Source organism: Mytilus galloprovincialis, chromosome 11 (assembly GCF_965363235.1).
Source record: "Mytilus galloprovincialis chromosome 11, xbMytGall1.hap1.1, whole genome shotgun sequence".
NCBI lineage: Eukaryota > Metazoa > Mollusca > Bivalvia > Mytilida > Mytilidae > Mytilus > Mytilus galloprovincialis.
The window spans coordinates 22,596,324-22,612,818 of record NC_134848.1 but is presented as its reverse complement, the minus strand read 5'-3'; the positions used below and the strand labels follow the sequence as shown (position 1 = coordinate 22,612,818).

Genomic DNA, 16,495 nt, shown 5'->3' with positions numbered 1-16,495 from the left:
ATGCAACAACGTTTGTAACGTTCATTTTGATTGGATAACGTCACTTTCTTACATGGCATCAATTGACAATTGATGCTATGGGACGTACACACAAGCGCAGACTGCATATGACAAATTTTAAATACATGTTTTAACGTTGTTTCAGTTCGTTTCATTAGAATGGAGATAACAATATTGTATTTAAAGCTCCGACGGCATCAATTGGGGATTTGATGGTTGCAAATACCCGTTTACTGTCTCCGCTAACGCGTCGCCAGTAATCACAAGTCAGAAGATACATCATCAGTACTGAAGTATGTAGAATCGATGTTATGTTCAGTGTTCACAGAATCAGAAATATAATTTAAACTGAATAATTTATTTCAATATACATAGTACAGTGTAGTACAGTATTAAAGATCTGACAGAGAAATCTGACTATTGTTACATCAAATAATTAGACTGAAACTGCCACAAAAGAGACAGAGAGGGTATAAAAACAGTTATTCTGTGAATATGAAAAAACTTCAATTTTCTTGAATATGCAAGACTCAAGATATTATGAGAACTATCTTGAGTCTCATTCTGAGGTGAGCCATGGAAGAGTAACCTACAACACCGACACGGTTTGTAAATGACCACATCCCAAACAGCCATGTACAGACTTACCGAAATATGATACTATCCAGATCAAAAGGGTATTCTATAATCCCTGTAGTGGGAACTCTGACACGTAAAATATCTTGTAACGTCGGTAGATAATTTGGTTGAGTTAATCTGTCTACATCGTCCAAGTAACTGAAATAAAAAAGTCATAGTTTAAGGAGGATCAGGACTATTTGACTGCCCATAATTTCACGCATGGATTACAATGCACACAAAACGTATGTGTCGTAAATTCGATATTAATTTTTAAAATATTTTGATTGATTAGAGATGTCAAATCATTGTAGTTACGTCACTAAAAGTATATTATCGTTATTATGTGTATCTGTGAAAGGCTCAAAATGACATTTTCACCATTTTCCCACAATAATTTGGGTTTTAAGGCAAAATAAATAAATAAATTTTCCTTATCAGTGACCTATGTTTTTTATTTGCTTTGAAGCTATATTTCAGCTTTTATAACAGTTTTGGACCAAGTGTCATAGAATGTTTTTTTTTATATTCCGATAAAAATATGTCAACACCTCAATTTTCCTTATCAATTCATTGAAAAATGGTCCCTTTTTCATACCTGTTTAAAAGTAAAATTTTGAGCTTAAATGGTCCGCGACCCCTATTTTTTTTCGACCAATTTGATTCACTTTCTGTAACCAAAAATATGGCACTTCTAATAGAAACCTTAAATAGACCCGAGCCACCTTAAGTTGATGTATATCAAATATATATAATTGCCCAAAAGAGTTAACCCCTGGCTATTCTTGGATTGGATTCTTTCGCTCTTGAAAGCCAAAAATTCCATTTAGATCTGTTCATTTCTGCCTCTCCATTAAAATTAAAATATGTATAAGACTTCGTTAACAAATATCAAATAAAACCTCAGGTGTTGTATATGTATGTTTAACATTATGATAAAACAAAATAAATGTGTCCTATTTTTATTTTTTTAATTGTTATTTTCTTAAAAAAATCATTTCAAATGTCATACAAGTGAGAAGTTTAGCTAGCTATAAAACCAGGTTTAATCCACTATCTTCTACATAAGAAAATGCCTGTACTAAGCCAGGAATATGACAGTTGTACACATGTTATTTATTTGTGTAGTGTGTTTGCCATTTGATTAGGGACTTTTCCTTTTAAGTTTTCCTCTGATTTCAGTATTTTTTGTTATTTTACTTTTGAAGTGTCTTTTTAGTGTCAAGTTCATTGACTGTATCCCTGCCCTACTTACTACTTGGCTGAGTCTGTGAGCTGGTACTCTCTCCTTCTATCATAGCACTCTTGTATACCACTATCACACCATAAAAGCTTTATGGCATCAACGAATTGCTGGTCAAAAGTTGTCACGGTCTCGTAGTCCACTTGTCTAATCATGCTTCCATTCTCCTGCAAAAGAAATGAGAAAAACACATAATATTTTTACCTCTTACACGTTGAGTGACCATAATTTGTGGGAGGTACATTTATGAAATGTAAAAAAAGGTTTTTGTCTACTTTTTAAAAATTATTATTTGGATGGAGAGTTGTCTCCTTTGCACTCACGCCGCATCTTCCTATATCTATTGATGGTAAATTACATAACTTCAGCATCTAAATTAATTATAACTTGTCATACTTGTACTTAAAACAATCAACTGGAATTCAGTGGATTTAGTCCATCTTAATCAGAAATACTTATTTTATTTTCTCTTCCATCATTATGATGCAAAAGCTTATATGGTAAAGTCATGTAGATTTGACAAAAAAGTCAATATAAAAATAAGTTCAAGTAGATCTTATATGAGTACAAAAATGGAAACTCAACACATTTTGTAGCAAAAGGTTAGAAAACAATTTCAAAATGGTATCTACTGCTCAAAATGAAAATTTCACTAGACAATCAATCTATTGGTTGTTAGGGCAAATTAAATTCTTATTTTACTGGTCCAAGAAGCATTTTCCTAGATTAAAGTCGGCATGTGTCAACACTAACGGCCTTGCCCATCATGTGTGAACTCTAACTAGCACAATAGGAAAAGGCAAATCAACAATAGGAAAAGGCAAATTAAGCTGAAAGGCTGTGTATTAGGACCCATTTAGCTCTAAACTCCCCTGACATAATCAAAACATTTTTTTTTTATAAATAAAAAATATCAAATCAGAATATAGTTGTTATACAGTAAAATTATAATCAAAGTGTTTACCATGGTGGACTAAATAAAAATTATCATCTTCTGAAGGAATGCTACATGTATGCTGAAATTATATCTATTTCAGACCTAAACCTTTTTATGTATGAAAATACAAACTGTAAAATATTTGAATTTGTTGTATCAAAACTGCTATTTTTCAAAAAATATCAATAAGTGACCAAAATATACCTAATTTTCAATTGCGATTCAGTCATTTTAAGAAAACACATATTTGTTGCGATGTTGGTGTCATTAGGAATTAATTACAACAAAAGCATCGTAAGATTTAAAACCAAATTGTGTTGAAAAGCTAATATGTTTTTCTTATGGAAAAAAAACTTGATACATGTTAATTTCAAAATACATAAATATTTGATCACATGTTAGTTAGGGACGACATCAAAAGATCAATGTAAGATAAAAAAAACTTAATTCAAATAGTTTGAGGGTGGGGGGATTGAACGGCTGCAAGATTTGGTTATCCGACATTGATTTTTACATATATCCATATGGGTCAATCAATTTTTCCCAAACTAAGTTAAGAGGGGGGGTGGGGGTCAGTGAAAAAACTATGTGAATTAAGTTTTTTATCCTTCATTGAACTTTTGATGTTGTCCCTTAAGCACAAGAAGATCCCTATGACTATATATCATTTAAAGGGATTGTAGACTAGATGATTTCATTTTTATAAAACTTATGAAAATGAAATTTGTGAGACAATTAGCCATTAAAAACCAGACAATTAAAGTTTGAGAATCTAGTATTCAACTTAGGCATAAAAAAATTATATAAGTATGATAAATATATATGCAATTCTACTTCACGATCCTAAAACCCATTGTGCTAATTAAATTCAATATTTAATCTTATTCTTAAAAATAACAAAATAATGTAATGAGCTAAAATCAACAACAACTTAAATTTTAGAATCTTCTTGTACCATTGAATGTAATCTTATTTCAAAACCATGAGATTGACAATTCTAAATCTCCCTTTATAGGAGCTACTACTTTCATGACTTTGGACATGATTCATAAATAACATCTGCAATAAAGTTTACTTTTGATGCATTTTATCACATGGATATCCAGAATGCATCATTTCAGGATGTTTAGGACTAAGCCATAATCATGTCATTTTAAAAATGAATTAATTGCATAAATATTCAGTTAAGAAATTGTTAAAGAATCAACCCATTATGCATTTTTTTTTTAAATGCAAAGTTGTAAACCCCACTGGCAAAAAAATTGTTTGCTAGGACTTCAGGGATAAAAAGATATCTTTTCAACTTCGTTATTTATTTGGCCTTTTTTACTTTTTTGGATTTGAGCGTCACTGATGAGTCTTTTGCAGACAAAACCCGTGTCTGGCGTATATACTAAATTTAGTCCAGGTATCTATGATGAGTTTATTTGCTCCTGTGGACAAAATTTGGTTCCCTAAGATCATGTACATGTGACAAAAGCTAGGAAGAAAAATTTGGTCATTGTTTTTAAAAGTAATAAATAAAGAACAGAGAATTGGGGATTATCCAGTTGGTAAATGAACAGGTTACCAGATAGATAATAGACAGCAGGGTACCAGACATAATGAACAGGGTACAAGTCTAAAAGAGCTGTGAAAGTCAAAGATTAACTACACATATTTCATGAGTGAGTGAAAGGTTCAAGAGTCTTTGAAATTAATTAATCAAAAACTTAAATATCACTGATTATACATGTGTTAATAGCTGACAACAAACGTTAAATATAAAAGCAACTCTATGAGCCAAAGAAAGGTTAAGTTTTCTGTTTACAATCTACAAAATAGTTGAGATTAAATTTATAATACAAATGTACATAAGGCCAAATAAAAATATATGTGTGGTTCCGGTTACATACTTTTAAAAAATAGGGTCGGTAGGTAGGCAAATTTTTTTTTTTTTTTTTAATTTTTATTTTTGAATGTCAAAATCCGGAAAAAAATCGTGTGTTTACCAAAATTGTTTCCGGTATTATACACGCCCCAACCGGAAGTCCACCATTTTTACATGTGTTTGGTTGTAAAATAAACAGTCATGATACGTTTTTAGTTAATTTTGTTGCATTCTGTTATGAATTGTTGCATTTTAGCCATAACAGATACTTGTGATGGAAATTCAGATGACAGAAATCTATGAATTTAATTATTTTAATTCACAATCCTCAAAATTTGATCGTTTGAAAATTTATTTTTCAGAAATGAAAAAAAAAGTTCTAGGGTCGGGGGGGGTTTTAACTAGGGTCGGTCGGGTCACTGGAACCACACATATATTTTTATTTGGCCTAAACAGAAAAGTATGTTCTCCTCATTTTGATATTTAAGAGAAAACAGACAAAAAATAAACGAATTTCTCAAACACTCAAATTTTCTCTACTCTTATTAATCTATTTTGTTCAATTCATGCCTTAACTAAAGTTGTTTTTCCATAGATCATGTAGCATGTGTAGTGAGCAACGGAGATTTCTCATGTAGATCTTTATTTGTGTTGTTTGTGTTTGTGGTCCAGGTGTTGTAGGGTTTGTTTTTCTTCTTAATTTGGCCACAGTTTTTAACAACTCTTAAGCTTTAATTTGTATCATGCAATCTTACTTTTTAAAACAGAGACAAGTACATGATGTATCAAATTCTCACAAGCTGGTTTCATGATGAATGTAAAAAGTTCTTTTGTGTCCAATAAATATGCTTTTCTGAATTTTCCTTTTATATAGAAATCTCAAAAAGTATAAGATCTGAAACTTGTGGAGAACTATTTGACCATAAAGTGACAATTCATAACATGGAATTTTGTATCTACTTTTTTCTGTGTTTTGTGCTTAGGGTGGTGTACGCTGGTAACACAAGAGGAAACCCGTGAAAAAGCATTTCTAAGGTCCAATAAATAAAGTGCATCATGACGGGGCCAAGTGTGTTAGGTTGACCAAAAGATGGAAAGTGATGAGGCCTTCCTAAGGTGTTAAATGGCCCAGAAGATGGAGAGTGATGAGGCCTTCCTAAGGTGTTAAATGGCCCAGAAGATGGAAAGTGATGAGGCCTTCCTAAGGTGTTAAATGGCCCAGAAGATGGAAAGTGATGAGGCCTTCCTAAGGTGTTAAATGGCCCAGAAGATGGAAAGTGATGAGGCCTTCCTAAGGTGTTAGGTTGACCAAAAGATGGAAAGTGATGAGGCCTTCCTAAGGTGTTAAATGGCCAAGAAGATGGAAAGTGATGAGGCCTTCCTAAGGTGTTAAATGGCCCAGAAGATGGAAAGTGATGAGGCCTTCCTAAGGTGTTAAATGGCCAAGAAGATGGAAAGTGAAAAGGCCTCCTAAGGTGTTAAATGGCCCAGAAGATGGAGAGTGAAAAGGCCTCCTACGGTGTTAAATGGCCCAGATATTAATCACACCTGTTACCTGTGTCAGTTTTTTATCTGTAATAATACGCATATTTATCTGTAATTAAAGCACATTGTTCTCTTAAAACACATTTGAATAAAAGAACAAAAAAAGACATATGTATATTATTGAAATAATGCCTCAGTACAGTTACCACGGTTACATATATACACTAGCTGAATATCCCATTTCCCATAAAACAAGAATGTGCCCCATCCGCAATATCAATTTCTATGTTAAGTGGACCATGAAAATGGAGGAAAATCTCTAATTTGGCATTAATTGATCAGATTAGAAAGATCATATCATAGGGAACATGTTTACTAAATTTCAAGTTGATATGAATTCAACTTCATCGAAAGCTACCTCAACCAACAACTTTAACCTGAAGCGGGACAGCCAGACAAATGAACGCACAGACCAGAAAACATACTGCCCATAAATGGGGCATAAAAAGTGCTCATTAATCATACCCTTAATTCCGGCTCGTCTAAAAACTTAAAAGATTTAAATCCTTTAAAAAAATAAATTTCAATACAGACTTAAACAAAATTAGATTGGCTTATTGTTGAACCTCCAATTAATGGATATACATGCTGTTAAAGCAGCGTAAATAAGCCCAAATCTACCACATGAACATCACATAGAAACAGACTAAATATGTTGTGTTTTCAGTTACTAGACCATTACTTACATGTATAATACTAACGTTTTACCCTAGATTCACATGATCAATTATAAATGGAAATTTTGGTCCAATTCTAACACCTTGACTGATTTTGGTTAAAATGATTCAAAAAATTTTGGAGTTATCTCCCCTTAAATGGTAATTACTATTGCTTATCAACCAAATTATATCTTGAAATGTCCAGCTAAACAATATAAACAATTAAATTAAGATAATTAGTTTGATCAATTGCAAGCTTTCTACTTATTGATACAAACATGACAAAGGCACTGCTTATTTTCATAAAGAGGATTTTAAAACATATACATGATATAAAGTCAATCTAACCCCTACACATTTTCAGATTAAAAACTGAAAACACACAATTTTTGCCTGAATCTCATGCAAGACTAGCAAGACATACACATACATTTAGATATACATTACAGCTCTTCTATAAAAGCATGCAAAGCAAACCTTTGACCAACTTGCTTGCTATGTTTGCTGGGATGTTTGAAAACAAAAGGTAGGTAATATGTATCAGTCTGTTTACAGTACTACATACTGGAATGTGATTGGACAATAAACATTTACTTCATTTCATGTCAATTTTTATTGTCCCATCAAATCCCAGTATATATAAAACCAGACTGAAAACTCCACCTACCTATTGTATGCAAACATCCTAGCAAACATAGCAAGCAAGTTGATGCAGGGATGATTCCACTATATAGTTAAGGGCCGCTTGGCGGCCCTAAAATCGGCCAGCGGCCCCAAAAAAATATTTGTGAATATAAATTCCCAATTCATGAAAAGAAAATAAAAATCGGTATTTCCGGAAAAGTTTAGGACTTTAATCGTTATAGGTTGAAAAATATAGGCAAATATTCGTTCATAGTGTATTAATTTACATTTTTTGATTGAGTTAAGCCTGCCAATTGATATTTTATCGTGTGGTTTTCTATGTTGTGATGTTATGCTATTGTTTCAGAAAAAGGGAGAAGGTTTGGATCCATTAAAACGTGTAATCTCGCTGCAAATGTTTGCACCTGTCCTAAGTCAGGAATCTGATGTACATTAGTTGTCGTTTGTTTATGTAATTTATCAGTAGCACACCCATAATTATTCAAAATGTTACAGTGTAGAGGTTAAACTTAATATACATTTTCCGTTTTTACAGGAAAATGATATGATTTCGTCTTACATTTTATGCATAAAAAATTCCCAATTGGGATAAAAATTCCCAATTTGATGTTCAAGGGACCCATTTGAAAACACCTGGAATCATCCCTGTGATGAAAGGTTTGCTTTGTATGCTTTTATAGAAGAGCTGTAAAAACATACATTGGAATTCACAACCATGCAAATAGATGTAAAAGTAAACAAAGATTGCATGGATATTTCAAAATTCATACATATCATATAGCAGGCCTAATATTAAGGTGGTACCCAACACCTGGACTAAAATTGATTTGGCTCGTTTAATTTTTATAAGATTTCGTCAAATTGTTTTTTTTGACCCTTTGAAAAAATCATAAAAAATCATAAAAAATCAAAAACTTCATCACTTTCTCAGAAAAATTGGCTAGATATATGGAAGTTAGACAAATACTAATTCTGATCATTGAGAAGCTTAATATTTCCTTGACAATACAATGTGATTAAAACTTTTAGCTGATTTTACAGTTATCACCCTGATGTGTTAGGTACCATCTTAAGGATGTACTTAGGTGAGGTTTTGGAATTTGTGTCAAATGGTCTGACTCCTTGGTATTTTTCCATACAGTGCAATGTAAAATATTTTGCCGCATAACACCCATTTATTTTTTCATATAAGACTTAATAGCTCATGAAAGGTCATTTACCAAAATTTTAGAAGATTTTTGATTTTCTTTCTTGTGTTTTGAGACCCAAATAATACCAATGCAAATATAAGGTAAAAGTCCGAGTCAGCCTTTTCCCGCCATATTTTATATCTCAAATATCTCGAAAAGGATCAATATTTTTAGCTTATCTTTATCCTTAATTGATGCTCTACCAGCTTATAGTATCAATTTTAATTTCTTAATTTCTTAATTTTTACCTAACCTCACCTAAGTACATCCTTAATACACAACAAAGGGACTATGCTTTTAACTAAGAATTCATGCATTGATCATGTTATAATCCTGGTACCTTTGATAACTATTTACACCACTGGGTCGATGCCACTGCTGGTGGACGTTTCGTCCCCGAGGGTATCACCAGCCCAGTAGTCAACATTTAGGTGTTGGCATGAATATCAATAATATGGTCATTTTTATAAATTTCCTGTTTACAAAACTTTGAGTTTTACGAAAAACTAAGGATTTTCTTATCCCAGGCATAGATTACTTTAGCTGTATTTTGCACAACTTTTTGGAATTTTAGATCCTCAATGCTCTTCAACTTTGTACTTGTTTGGCTTTATAAATATTTTGATATGAGCATCACTGATGAGTCTTATGTAGACGAAACGAGCGTCTGGCGTACTAAATTATAATCCTGGTACCTTTGATAACTATTGTCATATATTGAAGAGCCATGAAAACTAAAATTACAATATAGGTTGAAAATAATTTGTAAATAATTTGGCTTCAATTAAAATCTATGTTGAAACAGAAAAGGTCTATATTTCAGCAAAGATAAAAAGTTCACAAGACAAAATAAGAAATCTTAGTTTTTTTCTTTGAAATAAAATATTCTATAAGTCAAGTGAATCTTTTTACACGATAATTTGTACAAAAAATACTATACATTTTTAGTAGAGTGTTTTTCTTGGGTGGTTATCTGCAGTCAGTGATACATTTTTTTTAGCCTGTCCCTTAAATGAACAAGCCAACTTACTTATTACTACCCTCCTGTTTGGCGATAATGAACTAGGCCAGATAATCATAGTATGCCCAATTGTATCCCACATGGACTAATCTCAATGCTGAACCCTACCTTTAGATCCTTATCTTTTTTAACTACTTGCAAACCATATATACATGAATATGGTCCGCAAGTAGTCAAAAAATATCATAAGTACCTGAGAGCTATTTACAGCTTCTCACCTAGGACAAAGTATATGCCACATGACAATGTATGCTGCATGACAAAGTATGCCAGACTTTACCTTATTCCTAACAGATCCTTACCTCATTGTCAGGATTGTGGTAAGCTATTTTGAGCGTGTCCATGGCCCTGATCATGGCATGCATAGCCATGAAGATATTTTGGTAGACAATTTTAATGAACCCTCGTTTGTCATCGTCAGAGTATCCTGCTCCATGGATAATTCTCATCTGTTTTATAAATGTACTTTTTCCACTTTCTCCTGTCCCTGTAAAAAGAAGAAAAATGTTGTTAATTGACCAAAAAGCATTATTTTTATCATTTTCTCCTGTCCCTAAAATGTGAAGACAACTTTTGTTAATTATCCAAAAGCATTATTCATGTTATTTTTACCATTTTCTCCTATCCCTAAAAAGTGAAGAAAAATTTTGGTCAATTATCATAATTATTGATAAGCATTATTCATACCATTTTCTCCGGTCTGTACACATTTAAATTTAAACAGAGTGTTTGACCAAATATAAATATATGTGTTGTTCCTCTTACCAAAGCAACCCTTGAACTTTTTTTTCCTCCATTTCTGAAAATCATTTTTTGAACAATCCTTTTCATTGGCGGATCCAAGGGGGGAGGGGGTTGTGACCCCCTTTTTTTGGCCAATCAATGCATTTGAATGGGGACATATAGTTAGAACCCCCCTTTGTCCTAGGTTAAGACCCCCCCCCCCTTTTTAAAATGGCTGGATCCGCCCCTGCTTTTTGTGGAATAAATTTCAATATATAAATTCAAAGACTTCTGTCATCTGAATTTTCATTTTTTCTGAGCAAAATTTTAAGCTGGTTTTATTATTTAGAACAAACATGCTACACCTGGTGACAGACGTCCATCATAAGTATCTACTAGGGATTAAAATTATAGAAAAACACAATAATTCTGTTTATTTTCTAACCAAACCTATAGAAAACAGCAAACTTCGAATTCTAGTAAGGGTGTGTAAAGTTACAAAATTGGTCTTCACTGAGACACATTTTTTATTTTTGGACTTTTGACCCCCCCCCCCCTCCCTTCTAAGAAAAAAATCCAGACCCACTGACCCTATTTTTCTTCAATATGTAACTGCAACCACACATATTTTTGGTATTAACATTTTAATAAGATATCTTAAAACCATTATTTTTGTGATTTGGCCTTAGATAATATTTGTGTATTAAAATGATATGCTATTCATTAATCAATATAATTGCCTGGTTACACCTAACTAATACCTGGTATTATACTAATTACTAACCAGTATTTATCAATGGACAACCTCATCTCTGTCTTGGACTGTACATTTTGTTTCTCCTGTGGATCCCTTTATTTTTATATGGCCCCTTTATAGCTTGCTATTTGGTGTGAACGTACCTTTACCTATAATGGTTTACTTTTATAGATTGTAACTAGGATGGAGAGTTGTCCTATTTCTATTATTTATTTTTCATGTTTTTGCTGTTTAAAGTCTGCATACAAATAAACCTGTAGAAAATTTGTTATTCGTTGAACAATTATTTTCGTGGTTCACATGTTCTCACAAAATCCATGAAAATTGGTATCCAATGAATAACAAATAATGAATCCACAGTATCTATTTATAAAATATTATCGTAGCAATCCACAGATTTATAAAATATTATCGTAGCAATCCACAGATTTATAAAATATTATCGTAGCAATCCACAGATTTATAAAATATTATCGTAGCAATCCAGATTTATAAAATATTATCATAGCAATCCACAGATTTATAAAATATTATCGTAGCAATCCACAGATTTATAAAATATTATCGTAGCAATCCACAGATTTATAAAATATTATCGTAGCAATCCAGATTTATAAAATATTATCATAGCAATCCACAGATTTATAAAATATTATCGTAGCAATCCACAGATTTATAAAATATTATCGTAGCAATCCACAGATTTATAAAATATTATCGTAGCAATCCACAGATTTATAAAATATTATCGTAGCAATCCAGATTTATAAAATATTATCATAGCAATCCACAGATTTATAAAATATTATCGTAGCAATCCACAGTTGCATGTACATGTAGGTGTAGATTTTTCAAACATGGCGTGCAATTAAAATTCATTTTTGGATAGCTGAAGATGACTACAGAGTTCACGAAAAGTGTCAGTCCTCACGATTTTACCACCAAAATTTTGCATAGGACTGAGGGCTATTCCAGAAAAAAATGTATGGGGGGTTTGGAAGGCACATTGTATTAATAATACATGGGTGATGGGTATCAGAGCAACTTCTCACACTATAATGTACTATAATTCTCAATTACAATTGTCTGGATGGCAGGTGCGGACAAAAACTGCCTTCCAACCCTCCCATACATTTTTTTCTGGAATACCCCTGACACAATTTTAGGATTTTTCAATAGAATTTATAGTAAGGACCAGTAGATTTTCCTCAAGGACCACCAGGGAAAATAAGATTTCGCAATCTCTGAGACTATAGCCTTCATAGGTTTCTCTTCAGTATATTTATCAATGGACAACCTCCAGTGATATTGTTTGCCTCAAATTACAGCTGAAATTCAGCCTTTTCCCCTCTAGAGAAAATTCCCAATTACTAAAAAAAAATGGCTTAAAATTCCTCCCAAAAAGTTTTACATTTTCCCCAAACAGTGATGGTATTGGTAGTAATGTTTGTAAATATCGTATTCATGTTATTATTTTGATATTAGAAAGCACTTTTGAGATCCGGTTTTCTGATCAGAATCATCATGGTGTTTGTACCACATGAAGACTTCAAGTTTTCAATGCATTAAGTACCATCATTGCTTCTGTTTCTTTCCCCTCTCCGAAAAGTACCTTTCAGGTTGAAAATGTCTGACAACCAAAATATACATGAAAAAACAGTGCAAAAAAGACAGCAAAGGTCAGCAAAAAATCGGAGATGTGTTTAGAATAAAATATACAAATTTCCCAATTTCAATAAAAAATATGCATTTTTCCCAATAAAAAACGGTAGAGGTAGTTTTAAAAAAAGATAACAATATCACTGACCTCATCTTTTACAAATGTACTTGGACTGTACATTTTGTTCCGATCATTTACAATTTAAAAAGGCTGCAACTGACTAGTTGTGAGATTTCGCAAATTTGGCCCATGAAGATTTTTCATTATGACAGCTAGCTATATATACATGATTTAGTGTGCATTAAAATTCATTGTTGGATAGCTGAAGATTACTATTGCCTTCATAGTGGGTTATAATATTGAGGCGATTTTAGAGGATTTTTCAGCCCCCCCCCCCCCCCTTTGTTGTTACAATTAGTTGATTATATAGGGAATTACTGAAGCCACCTCTTAGGCAGTCAGAGCCCCCCCCCCCCATCTCCCTTGATGAAAACTTCTGGATTCACACCTGGTTTAAAGGAACACCAACGTTGTGTAATGTATATACTATGGGTGGATTTCTGTATGGAAGTGTATTTGCATGCCACCTCTTAGGCAGTCAGAGCACCCCTCCCCCCCCTTCCCCATCTCCCTTGATGAAAACTTCTGGATTCACACCTGGTTTAAAGGAACACTAACGTTGTGTAATGTATATACTATGGGTGGATTTCTGTATGAAAGTGTATTTGCATATACAAATGTATCCATACCAGATATCATGGATATTGGTATGGAAATTATTGGATTTTTTTCCTTAACTTTTAATTTTGTATCACGAACATAAAATACCCCCAAAAATGTTATGGGCTCATTTTGTAGAAAACTTTTAACTCAAAGAGCTTGAAATTGAGTTCACACCAAATTTTGAAGGAATATGTGACATTTGCAATGTTTGCATCAATACATGTACATGCAAAATTATAAAAATACACAAAACACAAATATGGAAGATGATCTAAGGCCATAAAAAAGAATAGGTTTGTTTGCCCAAACGCTACCTACCCAGAAAAAAGCTGCCTACTCAAATTCTTTTATTGTCCTGATTTGAAGAAGTTTTTTTTTAATCAGATAGGCATGAAGACTAATAAACACCCAATACTTCAATTTCTCTTTTTCCAAAAAAAGAAAGAAAATGCCTACCTACCTACCCACTGTCACAACCTTTGGGTAGGGTTTGGGCAAACCAAAATATTTTTAATTGTGGCCTAACGTTTTGTGTTATCCTATTATTTTGATTTCTAAATGTGGAGGTGTACATGTAGTCCAGGGTCATATTTGGAAATTTGCATTATTCATGACCAAAAAAGAGCAACTTCAGACAGCTTATAACAACTTTTGTTGAATAATTTTTGGAAAGGGCGAAGTTAGCAATCATACTAAGGATTGGTAGAGGCAAAAATTTCTATAAGTTTGACTTTCAACAAATACAGGTGGACCTTTAAGTCTTTTTGGTCTAAAGTCCTGGACCTTCCATTGTCTCAGGCGAAATAAAAGTATGTGCATGTGGTTCCAGTATCATCCTTAAATAAATGGGGAATGTGTCCATGGGACACAGATTGTACCCCTGCTTGCATATCATATAAAGTTATAAAGGGACATAACTGATGAACCGTAGAATTGAAGATACCCAAACATGTACTTGACTAGAGTTTTGTAGTAATAACAATTGTGCATAAGTCTTATAACATGCATTTGGTTGAGGCTAACTAAGTTAGAGAACAGAAAAAACTCAGCAATTTTTCCATTTGTAAAAGGCGTAACTCTGGAAAGGTAAAAATGACACGCCCAAAATTCAATTTTATCAAATTTTGAGATGGTTCTATTTAAACAGACCTACAAGTTCTAATTTTTGTTTTCTTTCTGTCAACAGGTTTGAATAGCGTTTTTTGCGTCGATTACACTGCCTGAAGTTGATAGACATCTTTATAAATCTAAAAACTGTCAAATTTCATTATTTCATGTGTGAGGGGATTGGTTCTGATTGAGACATCGTGAATGAGTGAGGGGAAGTGCAAACATTTTTTAATCTTTAACCTTGTGACTTTTCTTCTCTCAGTGAAAAATCAGGGTAATGCATTTATAGCACGTCACCTTTTGATTCAGAACATAATTTGAATATATCACTGGGGTAAATGTGATCTCCGTAACTGCAGTTACGTATATCCAAAGATGGCGGACGACTTTCTGATCAATATTTGTTTTGTCGGTTTTGTAATAACTATGTTCTATTCTTCGGTATTTTGTGTCTTTATAAACTTATTTACTAAATTTGAACCTGAAATACTATGTTTTTTGTCATAGTTTATCCGCTAAATGGAGAAATTGGTCGTCCAAAAATATGCGATGATATGGGTAACTGTAAAGACTGATATCCGTAACTGTATTAAACTTTTAGAAAAGGATATCCGTAACTGTTTGTTGTTCAAAGAATTAACAGCTACTAAATAATTGCATGCATCCAAGACTAAACTATCCATCATTACACATCCAATGAATTTGGTGTAAAGACGTCTTAAACACAGTACATGATGGGTTTGTTGTATAGATTATAGGTACTGACTTTGTTTATCATTTATGGGGTTCTTTTAATCTGTCTATATTTTTAACCTTTTCGGTTTGGTCCATTTTAAAGGATATTCTTTTGGCTTGGCTCGGTACTTATACATCCCGCCATTGTGCTATCGTGCACCAGTCATTTTTGTGCTCGTCTGTATGCTATTTTGTTTTTCTTTGTTGAAAATAATTATTTGTTTTGAAAAGAATAAGACTATAAAACAATGTTGACTGCTGTACCCCATTTTTACATATTATATCTGTTTGTTTTGCTCACAATTTGTTGTCAATATAATGTATTATAATTTATGCGACTGTCATACAAATAAGAAGCTTAGCAAGCTACACAACTAGGTTTAATCTACCATTTTGTTACAAAAGCAAATGTCTGTACCAAGTCTGGAATATATTTTTAAGACCGTTGCTAGCAATAAGTTTGATGTGGTTGAGCTTTTAATTATATTTTGCCATTTGCTTAAAGTCTTTCCGTATTCAATTTTCTTGGTATTTTCGTTATTTTACTTTTTTCGTTATACGCGATATGCTTGTCTTGGTTGCAAATGTTTCGTCTGAAATAAGCTACATAAGTTCCTTCTCTACCTGTATATATAGCTAACTAGAAATGCTGCTGGCTTGGCTATATAAAAATACAGAATAGCTAGCATAATCAATATATTTTCACACAATATTGTACAAACTTTTAAGAACAATTCAGATTCCGATTTATAATGATTTCGATAATCAGAGACACTAATTTCATCTCATACGAGGACAAATGTATAGAAATAAAATCAGTTACGGATATCTATATTTCCAGTTACGTATCCACGGCAATTTATTTTTTCAGTTACCCATATCATCACAGTTTTTTGTTAACCCTGAATGTCGTGCAGGTTTTTCAACATGAAGAGAAAACACACATGCCTTTCTGCGATCTTATAATCACAATATTGAATAGATACAAGTTGCGATGTAGAACCATAAGAGAGGGACAGTCAAACCATGTAGGGGTCTACTTGCGTATTCGGAAGAAGA

At 32.7% G+C, this 16,495-nt stretch overlaps 1 protein-coding gene across 2 annotated transcripts in view; it reads right to left on the bottom strand.

The window, feature by feature from the left end:
* Window positions 1–16,495, bottom strand: part of LOC143051877 (guanine nucleotide-binding protein G(q) subunit alpha) — a 33,740-nt gene that overhangs the window by 16,041 nt on the left and 1,204 nt on the right. Inside the window, exons 2-5 of one of the 2 annotated variants that reach the window (XM_076224869.1) lie at window positions 10,031–10,215; window positions 6,224–6,262; window positions 1,874–2,028; window positions 649–777 (exon numbers count right to left, since the gene is read on the bottom strand). In XM_076224869.1, coding sequence (XP_076080984.1) covers window positions 649–777; window positions 1,874–2,028; window positions 6,224–6,262; window positions 10,031–10,215 — 508 coding nt within the window. The remainder of the gene's footprint in view (window positions 1–648; window positions 778–1,873; window positions 2,029–6,223; window positions 6,263–10,030; window positions 10,216–16,495) is intronic. The other variant, XM_076224870.1, reaches the window with a different exon arrangement.